The sequence below is a fragment of the Heloderma suspectum genome, chromosome 11 (genome assembly GCF_057233095.1).
Source record: "Heloderma suspectum isolate Gila_16-S chromosome 11, 16-S_ref, whole genome shotgun sequence".
In the NCBI taxonomy this organism is placed as follows: Eukaryota; Metazoa; Chordata; class Lepidosauria; order Squamata; family Helodermatidae; genus Heloderma; species Heloderma suspectum.
This window is the reverse complement of record NC_139468.1, coordinates 11,494,189-11,516,553: the sequence shown is the minus strand read 5'-3', so window position 1 is coordinate 11,516,553 and position 22,365 is coordinate 11,494,189. Positions and strand designations below refer to the sequence as shown.

At 44.8% G+C, this 22,365-nt stretch overlaps 1 protein-coding gene across 11 annotated transcripts in view; it reads right to left on the bottom strand.

Moving 5' to 3' along the window:
- Positions 1-22,365, bottom strand: part of SCAPER (S-phase cyclin A associated protein in the ER) — a 238,025-nt gene that overhangs the window by 70,907 nt on the left and 144,753 nt on the right. For all 11 annotated transcript variants that reach the window (XR_014785311.1, XR_014785312.1, XM_084816787.1 and 8 more), the window contains one exon: positions 16,026-16,141. Coding sequence is in view for 9 of the 11 variants with exons in the window: in XM_084816787.1 (XP_084672913.1) it covers positions 16,026-16,141 (116 nt within the window). In the remaining 2 variants the exon portion in view is untranslated. The remainder of the gene's footprint in view (positions 1-16,025; positions 16,142-22,365) is intronic.

Sequence of the window (22,365 nt, the reverse complement as noted above, 5' to 3'; positions counted from 1 at the left end):
CTCCGTTGTACTATATAGGATCAGAGGGCTCAGGTTTGTGGCTAGATGCCAGCCCCAAGCCTGAACATTTTATAGCTATAACACTTCCCCAATACATACAGGTCCAGCTCCTATTCTCTCCTGCTAAACAGCAGCAGTTAGGCTGAGGCACTGCCTTTAAAAATAGAGGGGGGAAGGAGTAACATCTAAAAATTACAGTCAAGTTTCTGCTTGTTGGTATGACTTTTTGTAGCTAGAAGGAAAGGGGTATCAGAGTCATTTTACTTTAATCTTGTTGGGATTAGGAAAGTTTTTCCTTATTTATGGGTTTTAAGATGTTGTAACCTATCTGGAGCCTTCAGGAAAGGACAGCGTAGATGGTTAAATAAACCTTACATCTATAGTGTTCCAAGTGACCACTGTTCCAAGTGGTCCGGAGCCTGGTCAGTCCAGTTGCTCCGGAACCACTGAAGCATTCTAAGGCCTCCTGTGAGGCCTTGGCAAGGCACTTTGCAGGTAAAATTGATCAGATTAGGAGTGTTATTCCATGCGCTGTGGATACAGTTAGTGAGCAGGAGGCGGTCTGTGGCACACCGGTTTTGTGGGATCGGTTCCAGCTTCTTCCTTCTGATGAAGTGGACAAAGTGCTTTCATCTGTAAGGCCGACCACCTGCTTACTTGATCCTTGCCCATCTTGGCTCATTATGAGCTGCAGAGAGAGGGTGGGTGAGCGGATCAGGGCGGTGGTGAACGCCTCCCTTAAGGAGGGAGTGATGCCATCAGCCCTCAAGGAGGCAGTGATAAGACCACTTTTAAAAAAGCCCTCCTTGGATCCCCAAGTTCTGAACAACTTTTGCCCAGTCTTGAATCTGCCTTTTTTGGGCAAGGTGATTGAGCGGGTGGTGGCGATGCAGTTGAAAGCACACTTGGAAGAAGCCAATTATCTAGATGCATTTCAGTTGGGCTTCAGGCCTGGGCATGGGACAGAAACGGCCTTGGTCGCTTTGATGGATGATATGAGGAGGGCTCTGGGCGAATAGGGGCGAATGCTCCTTCCTTGTTCTCCTTGACCTCTCAGTGGCTTTTGATACCGTTGACCACGGTATCCTCCTGGACTGCCTGGAGGGGTTGGGCATTGGTGACACCGTATTGCAGTGGTTCCGGTCCTTCCTCTCCGGCAGGTACCAGAGGGTAGCACTGGGAGAGGAGGTTTCGGACCCGTGGCCGCTCACTTGTGAGGTGCCACAGGGTTCCATCTTCTCCCCGTTGCTATTTGACATCTATGTGAAGCCGCTGGGGGTATCATCAGGAGGTTTGGGGTGTGGTGTCATCAGTATGCGGATGACACGCAGCTCTATCTCTCATTCAAATCTTCACCAAGGTTGGCCGTAGAATCCCTGTCCAAATGTCTGGAGATGGTGAGTAGCTGGATGGGAAGGAACAAGCTGAAGCTGAACCCTGACAAGACCGAGGTACTTTTGGTGGGAGACAAGAGGAGGTTGGGGGATGTTGACCTGGTGTTGAATGGGGTACGGTTACCCTTGAAAGACCAGGACCGCAGCTTGGGGGTCATCTTAGACTCCCAGCTGTCCATGGAGGCTCAGCTGTCAGCTGTGAGCCGGACAGCGCTGTACCAACTCCATCTGATACGGCGGCTGCACCCCTACCTTCCCGACCATCCGCTCCCATCGGTAGTACATGCCCTGGTCTCCTCTTGTTTAGACTACTGTAATGCGCTCTACGTGGGGTTACCCTTGAAGATGGTTCGGAAGCTGCAGCTGGTACAGAATGCAGCAGCTCACCTGATTAAAGGCAGCCGCCGGCGAGATCACATCACTCCAGTGCTGAAGGAGCTGCACTGGCTACCAGTTGTTTTCAGGGCCAAATTCAAGGTGTTGGTTTTGACCTTTAAAACCCTACACGGTTCTGGCCCAGCCTATCTCAAGGAGCGCCTCCAGCAACACCAGATAGGCCGCTCAACAAGATCAGCCTCGGATGGCCTTCTCTCTGTCCCATCAGCCAGGACAGCTAGGCTGGTGAGGACGAGGGAGAGGGCCTTCTCTGTGGTGGCCCCCACTCTGTGGAACTCCCTCCCTAGGGAACTCCGTCATGCCCCCTCTTTAATGAGCTTCTGCCATGCATTAAAAACATGGTTGTTCAGGCAGGCATTTGGGGTGGGCTAGGGTAATTTTAGAAATATGATGTTTTTAATGTTGAATTTTATTGTATAAACTGTTTTTATTGTTGTACATCACCCAGAGTGGCTGGGTGACCGGCCAGATGGGTGATTAATAAATTTAATTAATAAATTAATTAATAAATAGTGACCACCAGAAGCAAATTTCAGCAAGCTCAAGACTGACTTGTCAATACAGGCCGTTTCCAATCAGATTATCTGTCAAGACTTTTATAGGAAGGGTTGTCTCCTTCATTTCATCAGACCTGCTCAATTCTCAAGATCTTCAGGGGAGGTCCCCCTTCGGCATGCCCCCATCTTCGGAGGTGAGCTGACTGACAATCACAGATAATGTCTTCTAGCTGGTGGCGCTTTATCAGTGGAACACCTTCTTCAGATTGATTTACCAGGGGACATTTACACTGCTTGGCAGTGTAGCCCAAGAGTGATGGCAGCCCCATTGCTGATGCCTGCCCTGCCCCTCCATTTTTTCCCCTCCGAACAGAGCCAAGTGGGCTGGATTTAGCCATTCTTTTTTGATTTCTCATAGTCCCCGAACTAATGCTGTGCTGTGGTATTATGGGAAACACAAAGGGTGGTAGACACAGCTGCTGAGTGCTGACATTGCAGCCAGGTACGCCTTCCAGGACCACTGACAGAGGAGGATCCCACCAGAGGACACTTTGTCCAGGGTCTCCTCAAACTTGGAGATGGCCCTAGGGGAAGGTAAATAAATAAGTGTGTGTGTATGTGTGTGTGTTCCCCTAGACATTTACAGATATTTAATTCTTGCTGCCTCTATGCTGATTTTTGTCTCCCTTCCCCAGCTTGGCTAGGGGATTCTAGGAGTAGTAGTCCAAGACATTTGGAAGGCACTAGGTCGGGAAAGTCTGGTCTAACATTTCAGTAGTGGTTTGGTTTTTAAAATATACTGTTGTTTTACTGCTTGATTTGTACGCAATCTTGAAGATCTTACGTTTGATGGCAAGAGAGAAATATTTTGAAAAAATAAAATAAAGTTTGTTAAACGAATAGTACTTCAGTCATTCTCTGCAGGCATTGTTTGATTAAGGGTGGGTCAACTGCACGTCAACACATAATTGTTTATTATGTGCCTACAATCAGTAAGGATGTCTAGCATGGTTTATTTTCAATCAATCAATCAATCAATCAATCAAATCAAGGCTATTTACTGAAGTTCATTGTTAATAAAGCACCCCTTCTCTCTCCCTGTTTTGCTAAACACACAAAATATGTAAAACAGATAAATGTCTTTTAAAAAATATGAATTAAAACATTTTCAAAGGTAATTATTTTGAATGAAATTCCATGCTCTTTCGAAATATGATACAACAGGCATAGACAATCATGTGCTTTCAACAAACTTGTTGAAAACTTACTTGTTTACCCTGGCTTTTCCCAAACATGAACTTGTCTTAATACTGTTGTGCTTTTATAATGATACATGGTTTTATAATTTGTTGTAAACTGCTTTGGGATTTTTAAAAATGGGAAGCAGTATTTCGTTATTTTCAAAGGAATAAACAAATATATCTGCTGTTTTATTTCAAGGGTTCTAAAGCCGGATGATAGAAGCATTCATTCCCCAAAGTGGAGGAATCTCAAGAGATTCCAAATCACTCTCCAAACGCTGCATGAGCTGTGCTGAAACAACACCTCCTAGTTCATGCTTTCTCACAGGAATCATTACGTTGGGGCGGGGTGGACACATTTGAGGTTCCAAAGAGAAAAAGCAATTCATATGAACAAAGGAGACATAAGCAAACTGACTGTCATTTATTTTCTGCTACAGAATGGAGGGATTTAAAAACTGGGGTGGAGGGAAACAGAGACATAAGCTTGTTAACTACAGACGGCCATAATTAGAATGCATTTAGAAATGTCTGTAGCTCAGGTTCAGTGATACCATTTTTTAATTCAGAATTCGAAGTGTCAGTAGCGGAGCAGGCCCCAGGTGGTTTACAGGGTTAAATGGCAGATTAAAGTCAGCACAACTAATTTCTTTATTTTAATCTTATTAAGGGAACGACAGCTGTCAACTGTCACCATTGCTGCACCAGGGCTCTGAGACAAGCATCGGATGGTTTGTGTATTAAAGCAAGATTTGTTTGTAACTTCAACACGAAGGCTTGCAAAACTCCACTTTCAATGTTTTTGTTGTTAATGGGGGTATTGCCTGCTTTTCAGACACCATCCGCCCCCAATGTCACTCACCCCCAAATATATCCAGAATACAAAGAGGCTATTATAATAATTGAATGTAATACGACTGTTTGAGGACTACTGTTGTTTTAAACTTTAGACCCCCTAAATCAGCTTTAAAGTCATGTTAGATGGCATATATACTCTGTCCCTTCAATCTCACTGATGTATGATTTTGCATTTATAGTAAATCCCAATAAACCCCCACTGACTTTTCATACGATTTGGCTGCGAGAAACTATTAGGGAAGCTGTTTTACACTGTGTTTATGTGTACGATGTATACTATGTCATATGACAACAAGAAATGGGAACACTATTGGGGAGGGGGCATAGCTCAGTGGTAGACCCTATGTTTTCCATGCAAGGGGTTTCCATGGCCAGTCCTTGGTATCTCCAGCCAAAAGGACCAGGTAGCAGGTGATGGAAAAGCCTCTTCTCTGCTTGATTCTCTACAGCAGTCTTCCCCGACTTGGTGCCCATCAGATGCTTTGGACATCATCAGCCCCAGCCAGCTTGGCCAAGGATCAGGAATGCCAGGAGCTGTAGTCCAAAACACTGGAGGGTACCAGGTTGGGGAAGGCCGCCCTGTAGTGCTGGTGGATATCTATATCATCCCACCTACTTCCCTGAAAGGGAACACGGTGGCGAACAAAGTCAGCAATATGTAAAACAAACTTAAAAATCCAAACAAATAACAAGTCTATTAAAAACAGCAATTAACAATAAGGATGTACAAAGTCTGATAGCATTTTTCATCTGGTCATTCTGAAGACAAGAAATGAAAAAGACAGATAGAACTGGAAACTTGATCGAGCTCATTATAGTTTTTGCCAGTTTTAAGTTTGACCATAGTTTGACCATAGCTGACACCTTTGTTAAAATTTAAGAATGTGCGATCATGAAAACAGTTTAGGCAATTGTATTCCCCCCGCCGTCTTGCAAATGCCGTGCAAGTATTGCATTAATCAGAAATGAACTTCCAAGCCATGTGACTACAGAGAAAAGCTTTGAATCTTTAGCATTGTTCCTTGAAGATCAGAAACCAGAGAATGCATGTTTGCATATATTTGCACACTCATTAACTCTCTCTCTAAAACCTCTGATTTCTTAATCTCATACTTTATTGCCTAACTAATGACTTTAAAAAAATGAAGCTGGCAGTAACTTAAACTATGGCATATAAAAATCTGTATGATTTATATGAAGGTTGATTATATTATCCGTCTTTCAATGAAAATGAAATATTTGGAGGTGATGAAGTGATTAAAAACTACTGCAAGCTGAAATATTTCCATGGCTTAACTACTCTACTATGTCATTTTGTTAGCTTTATAGATATAGGCCAGGATCCAAAGGAACGTCTTATTAGTTTGTGTGTCCAATAAGGACTTAGGACCTGCGTTATTCTTACAGCAGCCACACAGAGCAACCTCTTCTGAAACTAAGGGTGGTGGTGGAGGGCTGTTAAAAGCAGCTGGTGTTATCAGATATCGTATGCTGGCCTGGAGGGGAGGGGAGTCAAAACTTCTATTAGGCAATCCCTTTGGGGCCTTCTAATGGCAAATGCTATTGATTATTAATATGTGTATGATACGACCAACTGTTTCATTTTTACCAAAAAACTCTGCAATGAACTTCTGCAGTTTCTGGATGAAGTACGGGAGTGTGTGTGGGGGGGAGGGGGGGAGGGAGAGAATTATGTATGCTACCTTGAGCTCCTTGAAGGAATTCAGGATATACATGCAATAAATAAATAAGCTGCCTCTCTTTCCCTCTGTTGTTTCCCCTATGTCAAATTTTAGTTTGCAAGCTCCATGGGGCGAAGATCTGTCCTCTTCTACTTTGTCAAAATTCACACACACACACACACACACACACACACACCAGTGGCGCCATATAAATACATTATGATTAGTAAATGAACGAATTCATTGCACTGTGTACACTGGGGCTTACTCCCAGGTAAGTGTGTACAGGATTGCAGGCTGAGTCACTCTCACACAAAAACAAGGACTGACCCTAGATTTATGTTCTCTGTTGGGGAATTAGGGAAGCTTCCTGTTCTGGATGGGGTTGTGCTCCCTCCGAAGGATCAGGTGCATAGCTTGGGGGTGCTGCTATATCCATCATTGTCTATGGAGGGTCAAGTGACTTCCATAATGGGGGGTGCCTTTTTCCAGCTTCAGTTGGCCTGCCAGGTACAGCTGTGCCTGGACAGGGATAGTCTGGCCATGGTGATCCATGCACCAGTAACCTCAAGTTGCAGTGTGCTTCATGTGGGGCTGCCTGTGAGGTCGTCCCAGAGGCTCAGTGTGTGCAAAATGTTGTTCATGTTGTTCACCACTCCGAAATCTTCTGATGAGGAGTGGTATATAAATATTGTAAATAAAACAAACAAACAAATAAATAAAATGCTGCGTCTAGGCTGCTGAGTGGGACAGCCTCCTGGGAACATATTACACCAATTCTGAAGGAGTTGTACTGGCTGCCAATAAGCTACTGGGCCAAGTTCAAGGTGCTTATACTTACACTGAACGGCTGACAAGGCTTAGGACCTGGTTACCTGATGGAGTGCCTTCTCCCTTATGTACCTGCCCAGATAGTAAGAGTGAGCAGGGACAGTGCCACATTTGCCTGGAGTTCGATGCACAGCAACCCGAGAAAGGGCATTCTCGATACAGGCACCCCCATTGTGGAAATCCCTCGCCCCTCATATATGGGGGGGCGGGGGGTGGAAAGTCTTACAAGCTTTCAGCACAATCTAAAGACATGTTAATTCCCCCAGCTTTTGATTATATTTTCCTCTTTTCTTTTGCTGCATCGTGTAACTATTATTTATTTATTACATTTATATCCCGCCTTTTTTCTTCCTTAAGGAACCCAAGGCGGGGTACATAATCCTCCTCTCCATTTTATCCTCACAACAACAACCCTGTGAGGCAGGTTGGGCTGAGAGTCTGTGACTGGCCCCAAGTCACTCAGGGAGCTTCCATGGCCGAATGGGGACTAGAACCCAGATCTCCCGACGCCCAGTCCAACATTCTAGCCATTACACCATACTGTTATTTCTCTGTCACTGTTCTCCACTGTTTGGTGATGCTTTTTGTCAATGTTGTATTATTTCACTGCGTTCTATTGCTTGTGCCCAGCTCTGAATTCATTTGATAAAGAGCAGGTAAGAAATTCATGAAATAAATAAATTGATATGCCCTTTTCAGGTGCTCATATGAATGTGTGTGTGGAGAGGATTGCAAAAATAGGCTTCACCTTTAGTTTTGAAGGTACGTGTTCCTGAGGGCACAAGAAAACACAGTGGGCCCTCTCTATGATGAGGAGGGCTTTTTATGTGATCGTGCATAGAAAAAGGAAAGGTTCCTCCTGTGCAAGCACCAGGTCATTACTGACCCGTAGAGGGACGCCGCTTGTGCTGGCGTTTTCATGGCAGACTATAGCGGGGTGGTTTGCCATTGCCTTCCCCAGTCGTGACTACCTTTCCCCCAGCAAGCTGGGTACTCATTTTACCGACCTCGGAAGGATGGAAGGCTGAGTCGACCTGAGCTGGCTACCCGAGACCCGGCTTCCGCTGGGATCGAATTCAGGTCATGGGGAGATTTTCGGTTGCAATACTGCCGCCTACTACTCTGCGCCACACGAGGCTCTTGATCATGCATAACCCTGAGCTAAATCAACCCGCCCAAGATGTCTCAATATATGTTTGCAAACACATGCATCATACAAGTACACCTGTGTGTATATGTGTACAGATTAGTTCCCTGCCAAGTGTATTCAAAAGTAAACTTAGGTGATACGTGAAGCAGCCTATAGTGAAAGAGAGAAATTCATGTTACATCCATGCATGGGTTTTGATGGGCCACTCTTGTTGATTCTCCGCAGACACCTGAAGTCAAATTTTACTCCACTATGTCTCTTCATTTAGAAGAAATGGAGTAGCACTCATAGTCAACAAAAGGGTGGGAAAAGCAGTACTGGGGTACAATCTTAAAAATGATAGAATGATCTCAGTACGAATCCAAGGCAAACCATTCAACATCACAGTAATTCAAGTCTATGCCCCAACCACTGATGCCGAAGAAGCTGAGGTTGATCGGTTCTATGAAGACCTACAACACCTTCTAGAACTAACACCAAAAAAAGATGTCCTCTTCATCATAGGGGATTGGAATGCTAAAGTAGGAAGTCAAGAAATCACCGGGATAACAGGCAGGCATAGCCTTGGTGTACAAAATGAAGCAGGACAAAAGCTAATAGAGTTTTGCCAAGAGAACATGCTGATCATAGCAAACACTCTTTTCCAACAGCACAAGAGGCGACTCTACACATGGACGTCACCAGATGGTCAATATCGAAATCAGATTGATTATGTCCTTTGCAGCCAAAGATGGAGAAGCTCCATACAGTCAGTAAAAACAAGACCTGGAGCTGACTGTGGCTCAGATCATGAGCTGCTTCTTGCAAAATTTCGGCTTAAATGGAAGAACGTCGGGAAAACCACTAAACCGTTCAGGTATGACCTAAATCATATCGCTGATGAATATACAGTGGAGGTGAGGAATAGATTTCAGGGATTAGACCTGATAGACAGAGTGCCTGAGGAACTATGGACGGAGGTCCGTAACATTGTTCAGGAGGCAGCAACGAAATCCATCCCAAAGAAAAAGAAATGCAAGAAAGCAAAGTGGCTGTCTGATGAGGCTTTACAAGTAGCTCACGAAAGAAGGGAAGCGAAAAGCAAGGGAGAAAGGGGAAGATATAGCCAACTGAATGCAGAGTTCCAGAGAATAGCAAGGAGAGACAAGAAGGCCTTCTTAAATGAACAATGCAAAGAAATCGAGGAAAACAACAGAATGGGAAAGACTAGAGATCTCTTCAAGAAAATTGGAGATCTCAAGGGAATGTTTTGTGCCAAGACGGGCATGATAAAGGACAAAGAAGGCAGGGACCTAACAGAAGCAGATGAGATTAAGAAGAGGTGGCAAGAATACACAGAAGAACTATACAGGAAAGATCTGAATGTCCCTGATAGCCATGATAGTGCGGTCACTGAACTTGAGCCGGACATCCTAGAGAGTGAAGTCAAGTGGGCCTTAGGAAGCATTAGTAACAACAAAGCTAGCGGAGATGACAGTATTCCAGCCGAGCTATTTAAAATCCTAAAAGATGATGCTGTTAAAGTGCTGCATTCAATATGCCAACAAATCTGGAACACTCAACAGTGGCCACAAGACTGGAAAAGGTCAGTTTACATTCCAATTCCAAAGAAGGGCAACGCCAAAGAGTGTTCAAACTACCGCACAATTGCGCTCATTTCACATGCCAGCAAGGTGATGCTCAAAATCCTACAAGCTAGGCTTCAGCAGTATGCGAACCGAGAACTACCGGAAGTACAAGCTGGGTTTAGAAGAGGCAGAGGAACTAGAGATCAAATTGCCAACATTCGCTGCATCATGGAGAAAGCAAGAGAATTCCAGAAAAACGTCTATTTCTGCTTCATTGACTACGCTAAAGCCTTTGATTTTGTGGATCACAACAAACTGTGGCAAATTCTGAAAGTGATGGGAGTACCAGACCACCTTACCTGTCTCCTGAGAAACCTGTACAAGGGTCAAGAAGCAACAGTAAGAACCAGACATGGAACAACCGATTGGTTCAAAATTGGGAAAGGAGTACGACAAGGCTGCATATTGTCACCCTGCTTATTTAACTTATATGCAGAGTACATCATGAGAAATGCCGGGTTGGATGAATCAGAGGTCGGAATTAAGATTGCTGGGAGAATTATCAACAACCTCCGATATGCGGACGATACCACCCTAATGGCAGAAAGCGAAGAGGATCTAAAGAGCCTCTTGTTGAGGGTGAAAGAGGAGAGTGCAAAAGCTGGTTTGAAACTCAACATTAAAAAAACTAAGATCATGGCATCTGGCCCCATCACTTCCTGGCATATAGAAGGGGAAGAAATGGAAGCAGTGACAGATTTTACTTTCTTGGGTTCCAAGATCACCGCAGACGGTGACTGCAGCCATGAAATTAAAAGACGCTTGCTCCTTGGGAGGAAAGCTATGGCCAACCTAGACAGCATAGTAAGAAGCAGAGACATCACCTTGCCGACAAAGGTCCGTCTAATCAAAGCTATGGTTTTCCCAGTAGTAATATATGGCTGTGAGAGCTGGACTATAAGGAAGGCTGAGCGCCGAAGAATTGATGCTTTCGAACTGTGGTGCTGGAGAAGACTCTTACGAGTCCCCTGGACTGCAAGGAGGTCAAATCAGTCCATCCTAAAGGAAATCAACCCTGAGTGCTCATTGGAAGGACAGATAATGAAGCTGAAGCTCCAATATTTTGGCCACCTAATGCGAAGAGAAAACTCCCTGGAAAAGACCCTGATGCTGGGAAAGACTGAAGGCAAAAGGAGAAGGGGACGGCAGAGGATGAGATGGCTAGATAGCATCACGGATGCAATGAATATGAACTTGAGCACGCTCCGGGAGAGAGCGCAGGACAGGAAGGCCTGGCGTGCTATGGTCCATGGGGTCACGAAGAGTCGGACACGACTGAACGACTGAACAACAACAATGTCTCTTCATAGCGCAATATCAAACAGCCCCATCCACTTAGCAACATTTACGATAGTTCTATAAAATCATTTAGAATCAAATGCATCTCCTGTTGCCCTCTGAACGTTGTATTTGGTCAGCGGGGTGGGGTGGAAATCCCAGTCTTCACTGTTTCATGAATAAATGCAACTTTTCATAGCACTGGCTATCCTGATGGTCTAATAATACCGACAAAGCCAAAACAAGAGGCATACCATTAAATCTTTATGATAATAAAGCTTTATCTTGTAGACAAATTAAAATTAAAATTCTGAGCTGCACCATGCTGCCAGGAGTTTGGGGAAAAAGATGTGAACAGATTTACGGACTATTATCCACATCTACTTCTAAGAAGGGCACAAACAGTTAACTGATTAAAATACCACTGGAAACCCTTTTTTTAGTAGTCTATAACAATAACACGTAATATAAATCAGGGGTTTGCAACCTGGTGTCCTCAAGATGTTTTGGACTACAACTCCCACAATTCCTTACTGTTGACTATGCTGGCTGGGGCTGATGAACACTGTAGTCTAGACCATCTGGAGGGCACCAGGTTGTCTACTCCTGACATAAATCACGCATTATATTAGCTAGGACTGTATGGAATATGTCGAACAGGCAATTTGTAACCGATAGTACCAGTAAATTTAGTGCGGTTCTGCTGACAGCCTGCCAAAACCTAGAGCTAGCCCAGCATGCTAGTTTCTCCAGCCCTGCAAAGAAACCTGCCTGGCCCAAAGCGTGCTTCATCTTCCTCCCTCCACAGTGGATTCACTTGGGAAATTGGCTCCTTCCCTTGTTTCATAGAATCATAGAATACTAGGGTTGGAAGGCTAGACCATCGGGTCCAATACCCCACTCAATGTAGGAACCTAAGGGCTTCTTCACACGGAGCTTTTATCCTATGATTGAGATGGCTTTCTCTTGGAAGTCTGTGGGCTCTTTACATGATGCCATGACCCTCCAGGGTGGCTCCTGCACTTTGTTCCATTTTTTTTTCTTGGGCCTCCTGATCTGCAAAGGTACCCTTAAATTGAATTGCTTAGGAGGGAGAATTTTACAGGGAGTGGCATCTTGTAAAACTGCAGGGGCAGGAACCCTCTCATTGGACAGGTCTGGGAAGCCTATAGTCTCCAGCACAGAGTCCTGCACTATCCAAAGTCCCCTTGCCTGATACTCCCTTCCTGCCAATACCTCACAGCCTCGCCTCTTCCTAGACCCTGTGGCTCTACCTTTATCTTGGCCCCTTCATTCTTATTTATTCATTCAAAACATTTTTGTTCCGCTCTTCAGCCAAAAAGCACCTACAGTGGTTTACAAGAATCAGTCCCTGCCCTCAGGCTTACAATCTAAAGAGACATGAGACACAAGGAAAGGCATGGGGAGGGAGGAAGAAAAAAGCATGATGATGACTCAGTTGCCCAGATGGATGGGAATGTACCTATTCTGAAACCTCAGATTTACACTGCATCTATTGTCCTTCTGGGCTGGCCTGTTCTTTGCTGGCCAGTTCCTCTTTTCTTTCTTCTCTTCTGCAATTTCTCTTCTCCTTTTCAATCATGTAATTTATGTCTGCAAAGTTGCTCTGAGGGGGCCTCAGCTAGGATTTTATTCTAAGCCATTTCTTTAAAGGGTTTATAAATCTGCCAGTTCTGTTATACTTGGCAGACAGGTTCTTACCCTCAGTTATACAACTGCGTGGATGAGAGATTTGGCATCTGCCTGTTTCTTTTGGTGACCATATTTGAAGTACTTCTGATGACTTAAAAAAGATGGCTAATGAAATGGGTTTTCTCTGCAGGAATCTAGCTACGCAGCTAGAGCATAGAATATGGATGGGGCTGACCCTAACTAATGCAAGGGATTATTTTCACACACTACTGTGAACCATCTTTTGTCCTTCCTAAAGTACTAGACTGCAAGTCTACCCCCTTCCCTCCCTCCCTGCCTATAAAAGCAGTGGAGAGAAGGTTTTGTATTTGTTGCCTGTACATATATAAACTGTCCAAATTGCAAGTACATTTAAATAATCTGTTTTCCCATGACTGCTGAAAACTCGAGTATCAGATCCTACATTATAAACAAGCCATGGTTAACCTGAAAACTGGTAATCATGTGCAGTTGTAATAACCGTGAGGTAAATTATTTTCTGCACTTGCTTGGATTCCATGCAGGTTTCTACTGGAATTACATAGGATCCTTCCTTTTAAGATTAACTTCTGATTAGTTCTTTTGAAGCAATGAAATAGTCTTTGCCAAAGTTTATCTATGATTAACTGTATGCTTGTCCTAAACCTGCAGCTGGAATCATTGCCAAAGGCGTCCCAGAAATTCAGCAACCCTCACAAAGGGGTCTATTCACACAAGTTGGAAGGATGTTCAGTATTCATTAGGAACTTCCTTCTTTAAGTTCCTTGTTTCTCATATATGCCAGTGTGCCTCCCATCTCTTTTTCACAGCTCTCTGTCTCTCCCCCCACTCCATTATTTATAACACTCTGACTAACATTTCAGAATATCTGCATTTCTTTTCATCACTGTAAACCATGACAAAGATATAAAAATATTTTTTGTAGATTCCTTGGCACAACAAAATTACTCTAGGGTGTTTTCAATTTGCATCTGTCAAGAGCAACAGAAAAGGCAAATTGAGGCCTGATGCACACTTAACCATGGTTTGTTTTCCTTAGCCACAGTTAAGTCTTACATCTGAATACCTAAACCAGAGGTGTAGAACCTCAGGCCCAGGGGCCAAATCTGGCCCTCCAGGGTTCCCCAGAAGGCCATGCCCCCTTCCCCAGGCTCCACCCCCTTCCCCCCAAAGGGGAAGCCTTCCTGGTTTTGTGCAGCCTTTTGACCATTCTAAAAGGTTGAAATGCTTCTCCTAAGGCTTAGTTACTGACAGTAATAGCTTTAAGCTAAAATATGCTGGTATTTTTTAGTATTTTGGCTCTGGCCCTTTTCCCTTTGACCCCACTCACAACTGGGATGGAGCCCCTGATTGCTTCTCTGAAATGGAATTTGGTCATTGGGCTGAAAGAGGTTCTGCACTCCTTACCCAAACCATGGCTAAAGTGATGTGTAATCATGGTTAAGCATTATATCTGCACTGAGTAAACCTTGGTTGAGGAATTTTCCCTACCTCTTCAGCATCTCTGCTTGCAAGCAGGTCTCCCTATATACAATGTCCAGGGAACAGGACTTAGCTCAGCAAGCTAAACCATGATTGGGATCCTAACCAGGCAACAAACCATGGTTAGAGCTAACCACGGTTAAGAATTATGTCTGTATGAGGACTGATTGAATCATCTACAGGAGCTGCAACAGCATATCCTAACTCAGTGTTTCCTCAAATTGGAATACTGGGACTCTTGATGGGACGCTAATAATTTATTATTATTAAATAGTCCATTTATATCTTGCCTTGCTTCCTTGGAACTCATGTGGGGCATACATAGGGTTCCCTGGTTGTCCTGGGAAACACTAACCAGGCCAAGAGCCACTTATCTTCAAGATCATCCTTGGAGGACGTATTCTGTATACACCCACCTTCAGAGGAGGGCAGATGATAACTAGAGAACAGGCCATTTCAGTGCGGCACTCAAACTCAGAAAACTTTTGGGGCAAGACTTTTTCCTCCCTTTCGCTACCTGCATGAAAAATTGGAGTCTAGGTGGGAGGTAGTTGATGATATGGTATAATGGGTAGCTGCAAGTAAATAACTTTTTCTCAAGAACCTCCTACTAAATATTTGGCCCTATGGGGTCAATATTTGGTCTTCAGGGACACAATGCACCAACATTCCTGAAGATAAGCAGCTCTTAGTCTAGTCCATGTTTGCATAGGGGACATCCTGGGAACCTATGTAGCCAGTGAACTTCCTGGCTAACTAACGAGACTGTTACCATGTTGCAGGAGCACAGTCACAAAATCCACCGGCAGCCAAAGTAGTATTTGTTGAAGAAATTTATACCCCACCCCTTTTGGCTTTAATAAACCCTCAAGGTGGCTTATGAAGTAATTCATTTAAAAGAAGAAAAAACATCAGTAACCATCATAAAATGAAACAGCAGAGAGCAGCATAATAAAAGCAGAAAAACAAGAGCCATAATACAACTGCAGCTAAGACCAGGTACAATACAATACAATACAATGAAAGGAATCCTTAATATGATTTGAAGCCCATGTGCACGAGGTGGAAGTTGCCTGGTTCCTAAAAGACAGCAGAAATGGTGCCAGGCAAACATAACTCAGGAGAGAATACCACAGTTTGGGCTGGTGCCATAGAAAAGACCTGTTCCTTAAGTTAACCTCAGAACTCTAGGGCTTTGAGGGCTTTAGGCAAGACACCCTCAATGGGCCCCCTCCCTCAGTGAGCCTATCTTCTCACCAGCTGCTATTGCTTCTCTTCCTCTTTCTCATCATGGCTATCACTTGCTTGCTGGACAGGCAGAGAGCCAGTGGGCAAATAGGTTGTGGCATCCGCTGCTCCTTCTTCTCATCACTGTCATTGTCTGGGCCAAAGCGAGAGGTGGGTGAAGAAGCAGGTTGCAATGATGAGGAGAAGCAGCAGCTCTTGTGAGTGGGCCCCTGCTGGGGTTTGGGCCCTTGGCAGGTGCCTAGCTATGCCTACCCTTGATGCCGGCTATGCCTCAGAAGGTGGGGGCATGTGGGCTGCCGAAAGGATCCTTGTGGGAGAATACTGACCCAGCAGTGGAGCTACTACTGACCTACATGTATTTGGGACAGCGCCTTGTTATGCTCTTGACAAGAAGAGAATTGTATTCATACTCCTACCCAAAAAGATGGAAGCCCAAACTTTGTAAACTTGCTTTGGAGTCAGGCCCTGCCTTCCATGTAAAATTTCCAAAGCAGGACACAACCATAAAACTCTCTATAAACCTATCCATCCGTTGCAGAGCAATAAATAGCAAGGTCAGGCAGAACGGGAGCCAGAAAAATAGTCCTAACCACAGATGCCATTAATTTACTGGCCACTCAAAAAAGGCAAGCAAAGCACTGTACTCACTTCAGAGGGATCCGTGAAACGGCGTTCAGATTGGAGGATGTCGTCACAACTTGCAAGACTTGCTCCAGAGCTGTAAATCCCCCTGCAGCGTGAAATGCTGTCTGATCTGCTGCATTCTGGATTAAAAACACAAAAAACAAATGTAAAATGAATTAGTCAGAAATATGCAAGCGCATTATCAGCCATGTTCTTGTCGCGTTGCACCAATTTAGTGTTTAGTGCTATAACTCCTGCATACGCTTGAGCAGAGGAGGCCCTTGAGAAAGAATGAATTAATGCTCCTTCAGTGCACGATCATGATGAGTACAAGTCTGGTTAAAAAGCATTATGGTTGACACAGAACAGGGGTGGGCACATTGGCCCCCCTGGACTTTACTGGGGCACACATCTCTCCCTCCACACTGCCTAAATTCAGCCATGCAGTCAGCAATAGCCGACTTTTAAAAGCTAAATTGTGGTTTGCTACTAAAAATTGGTGGCATGGCAGCAGCAGGGAAAAGAAGCTCTTTTGCTTTAAAATAGCGCCTTTTCCCTCTGCTGTCATGCTGCCAAATTTCAGCAGCAAAGGGCACTTTTGGCTATTTTTCCTCACTGCCTCTGCATCACCAAATCTCAGCAGCAAATTTCAGGGGTGAAGCAGGGGGTGTCCTCCTCTGGTTGGATAAGTTTCTAAGCTAGGCAAATACAGTGACGAATCCAATAGGCTAGTCAGGTAAGCAGGCAAATGGTCAAGCACAGTATTATCAGGCAAATACGTGGTTTCCAAAACAGAGATCTGAAGTGCAGTCAAGGTCAAAAGACCCATAAGCAGTCAGATACAATACACAGACCAAGAAGCAGAGTCAAGTCGGAGTCCAAGGGTCAGTAGCATGGAGGCTTAATCACAAGGCAAGACCAAGGAAACAGGATACAAGGCGCCAGAACTAGTAGAACAATGTTGCTCCAGCACTGGCTAGCCTGAAACTGAAGGCTTATATAGCCAGAGCTTCCTGAGCCCCACCCAAGGGTCAGCTGCAGTTCGTTATCGCCCTCTAGCATAAGTCCTACTCATGAGGAGGGCCTTGCTAATGAGGGCCTCCTTTGTAATTGAGCACTCCCTCTCAAAGGAGCCTTACTGGCTTGCCCTGCTCCTTGAGGTGATGACATTCTCGGGGGCAAGGGGGCTGCTCAGCCTCTACAGCTGAGGGAGAGTCCTCTGCCACTTGGGAGGATGGACCTGTGACCATCTCCCCTGAGGGCCCAGGCTCCTCTTGGTCTTCTGACATGGACTGTTCTGGGGTGTTCTCCATTCCTGGGACCCCTCGCTCTTCCTCTGAGGAGGATTCTCCAGTGGGGGCATGACAGATTGGTGCAAAAAAGGCTGGGGGGATGCATGCGGCCTATATGTAGGCCACTCTGATATAAGATGTTGACAACAAACTGTTCAAACCAAGCACAAAGAAATTAGAGACATAGGCCAGAATCCAAAGAGCTACTTTAGATGTACCCAGTCCAAAGCCCCCTTGGATGTGCAGAACGAGTCATGCAGTTCTTCGGATTCTGGCCAAGTTCACAGGGAAAGAAAAGAAAGGCTTCTCAAGGTTTCTACTCTATTTTGGAGATACCTTGGCAACCACAAGTGGGAACTACCTATTAACCAATTCTCCTGTGGATAAGCAAACACAAACCAAGCCATGAAAAGCAAAAGGACCTAATTACTGCACCTCCACACCACTTCTTACGATGATTCACTCTCACTCACCTTAGCTAGCGCTTGTTTGCTTTCAGCGTTGCCAGGTCTGCACAATGCATGTAGGGACTCAGATCACGTCTGGGAAATTTGGCTAGGATATGGGGAACTGCACAACTAGTTCCACATGCCCAAGGGAAGGTGGGAGGCTAGGCTTGGGTTTCTTGTTCCACAGCCTCCCATGCCATCGAGGCAAGGCACTGTAGCTCACCGGCAGAGCACATATGATGCACGCAAGCGGTCCCCAGGATCAATCCCTGGCATGTTCAGCCAGAAGAAAGAGGCCCATGTGAAAGACTTCAATATCCAACTGCTGCCAGTTGAAGCAGACAGTAGTTGTCAACACAGGAGCTGGTGGATCCAGAGACAAGAAAGATGGGGGAGCTGTCCACTTAGGAGGAAAGCTAGCCCAGAAGCCACGGCCCAGGATGTCAGGAGCACCCTAGCTGCCTCTTGCAGTCCCCTCCAACTCAGGACACAGACGACGAGGATTCTTTCCAAGGGTTTATTCCTTTATTCCTTTTTTAACTCTTACAGATACTAATCACTAGTGACTAAGCAAGGAACTGCACTGGGGATAGATAGCAGAGTAGCCTGAGCTCCAGGTAAGGCAGTTGGTCCCCGTTTGAAGGAGAACCGCGGGAAGACTCTGAACTTATGGGCTATGGAGAGATCCTCCCTCTTTCCCTTGGGTCCTCGGGACGTGACCACTGTTTTAGTGCCAAACGAGCAGAGTGCCTCCTTTTGGCGCCCTCCATCTTTTGTCGCTCCCTGCGTCTGTGCCGAGCATCCAGCAAGCCCCCCTCCAGCGCTCTCTCACTGCCAGGGTCACTATCTATCCCAGGAATGCTGGCAGGAGGAATCTCTGCCAGCTGCTGTGCTTGTGAGAGATGAGCAAGCTCCTCTCCCACGGATTGCTGTTCCTCCTCAGAATCAGAACTGCTCTGAGGCTCTATGGGCTCAGTTTCCACCCTGACACAGGACATGATTGCTGCAACAGCAGGGGAAGTATCCACAAAGTAGCTAAGGCAAGGAAGAAGCACTTGGACATGACAGGCATTGCCCCAGCATGAGCCTGACAGTACTGGAGGGTTCTTATCATAGACCAGCCTTTCCCAACTTTGTGCCCTCCAGATGTGGACTACACCTCCTATCATTCCCCAGCCAGCATGGCTAATGATCTGTTCAGCAACAGGTTCTGTTTAAGAGCTGCTTTAGTATTTGCATAAAACAAACGTGTAATCAAACTTGAGAAGGAGACAATACATTAAAATATCAATGTTAAAACTCAAGTGTAAGATGTCAAACTAAGCAAATGTTTGCTTTTAACAATATGTACTTGGGATTTTCACAGCAGATTTAGTTATCTTGAGCAAGTGCTCACTCAGGGTTACAAAGCTGGCTCTACATTTCAGGGGGGGAAATGGCCACCTACTAGCTCAGTTAAGGATGGTTTTCAGAAGTGGCCCATCAGCCTTCTGGAAAAAGAGATCCTGAAGATATTGGGAAAAAAGAAACTTGCTGAGGGTTCTAGAACAGCTGAGCCTCTAATGCTGGCTGGAATGATGGGAGTTGCAGTCCATCTGGAGGGCACCAGGTTGGAGAAGCCTGTTTTAATTGACCAGAAGCATACAAACTGGCCATTTACTATCTGAACAAATGCATTACTAACAAGTGTGTTTTACTTGCACAAGTCATTCATTTTCCCTCCTCTCCTGGTCATGTTTCCATCAGTGGCCATTCCACTGGGCTGCAGCAGAGGGAGAGGCCAAGACAGTGAGGCCTCCTCCATTTGCCTGGCCCAAAAGCCATTCAACTCCTCCCCACACCAAACTGTCTCTGGCAGTGGTTATGATACCCACATGTGCTTATTTTCTTCCTCTCTCCCTGTTCCTTACCTCTTTCATATTGTGTTTATTAAATTGTCAGTTGTTATTTTAAACTGTGAATCACCTTGGATGCTTTTCCAGGTAGGCAGTATGTACATGTAATAAAATCAAAGCTCCAAATGTATAAACCCCTTAGCCTATCTGTGCGTGTGTGTGAGCGAGAGCAAGAGAGCAAGAGTGAATGCATGTGTGCATCAGTGTGTGTGCGCGTCCATGTGTGAGAGTGAGAGAGAGAGAGAGAGAGAGAGAGAGAGACTTAACCACAGAGTATTCAAAAAAATATATATTTTAAGCTAAAAATTTTGGCTTCTGCCCTCATCAGTAGCTGTGCTGTTAAAATATATTTTTGAATACTCTGTTGTTGTTGTTGTTATTTATTAGTTAGTCTATCTTGCTTCTATATTTTACCTTAAGACTGACGGCATCCACAGTGGATCCAGAGCCTCCTTGTTGCTTTGCTGTTATGCTGATTTACACCAGCCTCTCTCTCTCTCTCTCTCTCTCTCCACTTCCTTTGTTATTATATTGTTCAGATCTGATTATAGACACAGAATAAAGCACGGACCTTATTTTCCTTACCTGATACAACACCTTAATGGATCTGAATCCCCCTTATCTTTTCCTGCTATGACTTCAGTGGCAACTAATAGGATTACAGTCTCCCTTCCAATAATACAGCTCAGCTACATGCCAGCAAAAAATGACAGCCTAAACCTGAATTACACAGCCCGGGAATCCATCCAATTATTAACTAAAGTAACTGTTATTACCTAACCTAATCAAAGGAGAAGCAGCTGTTAATCTTTGGTGGCCTGTAGTGCCGCGGCGGTCAGGCTGGATGAACTGTCTTTGTACTTGACTCTTCCAGAGACAATAATTATGTCCTTTGTGATCAAGCCTGTGTGCAGGATGGGGGTGGGGGAGCCGCCTTGTGCTTGAAGCAGAGGCAGCAGATGGGGAACAAGAGCTTGCATGTTCATTAACAAGACAGAGGTGAATCAGGGGGGGGGTCTGGAACCTCTATAATAGCACCCTTTTCTGAATGACACCAGTAGGAGTGGAAGTTCAGAAAACGAGCTGCTTAACTGCATGCATTGTTTTAAAAAGTAGCTAGTGGATGCGTTGCTCTAACACTCCCGGGTTGTTGTTGTTTGTGTTTTTAATATTTAGTGGACATTACTGCAACCAAATTATAATGATCAATGCCTGTAAAATCCTGTTGAAGCTTATAAATGGGCATCTGGGTGGTTTTATCATCACAGTTTAGACATGGATGGGTTGGTGGGGTGGGGTGGTGCGTAGAAGCCCAGGCAGAGCAGAGCTTATAGACACCCCCCTCAGCAAGCCTGGGGTGCAAGGCAGCTAGGCACGGATTAGATGGGGAAATGCACCACTTTGGTCCATGCTCAGGGTTGAATAGGAGCCTCAGTCCAGAAGGACCAGGTGTGTAGAACCTCTTTCAGCCCAAGAAACTTTTGGGAGCTGTAATTCAGTGGTGGGTGGAGATGCGCATGTGTCTTATAATAGGCATCATCTTAAATGAGGCATCCCCTTCTCTCACGCACAGGACGGAATGCTTCGTCTAAAGATGGTCCTTGCCACCTTAACCTCTGGACATACTTGTATTAATGATGGCACTTGTTTTAGTCAATCAAAAGTGTTTTCAATTGTCAATTTAGCCGATGCTGCAGCTGTAATAATCACAATGAACATGTACATTTGTCAGAACTGTGTCAAAAACAACCGAGGAAACCTCTGCATGCTCCTCAGTTTGAGAAGGGTACAGAGTTAGCCTTCCTAGCTCCCCAAGAGAGGTTCCCCACTGAAATAGCCTTGGATTATACTGACAGAATAAACGAAGCTTGTTCAAATCAATTCTGTACTTAAACTGCTATAGTCAGATTCAAGGGACAATGGCCCTGTTCACATATAACAACAGCCCAAGGGTTAAACAAACCATGGGCTGTCAGGAACGAGAGGGAGAGAGCAGGTTTGCTGTCTGCAGTCTGCCACCCACTTCTGCTTTTACTAAGCATCCTACAAGCAGCTCCTGTTCTCTCCCGCTCATGCACAACAACGCATGGGTTGTTTAAACCATGGGTTGTCGTTACATGCAAACCAAGCCATTTTGTGACTATACAGTGAAATACCGTTAGGGTGCAATCCTATGCATGTTTAGACAGAAAAAATGCTACAATTCCCAGCATTCCCCTACTGGCTGGGGAATGCTGGGAATTGTAGGACTTTTTTCTGTCTAAACATACATAGGATTGCACCCTTAAGCGCTTACCAAGATAGGATCCTGTCTAAAATGCCAGTGGTCGATTAAGACATACAACTGAAAAGCTATATATTAGGAGCTGCACCTTAAGGCTGTTTTAACATTTGTATTTGATTTTGGGGGGAGGGGGCTTGATTTTCATTGAAACCTTCATTTGGAAAGGTAAAAAAATGCACGTCTCTGGTGCTGCCCATCATATTAAATTTAACATTATAAAAACTGGCGCAGAAAATGGCCAAAATAACTTTTATTGACCACTTGGGGCTTACTAAAAGCCTAAAAGAAATGACGGATTTTGAACAGCATCCTTGCAAAATCAGCAAACACTATGGAAGCCTACTGCAAGTTCAAAAAATCCACACCTTTTAATTGCATTGACACAATAAGTGAAATCAAATATCCCTAATTCATAAAATCAGTACATTAAACAAAGCTAATGCT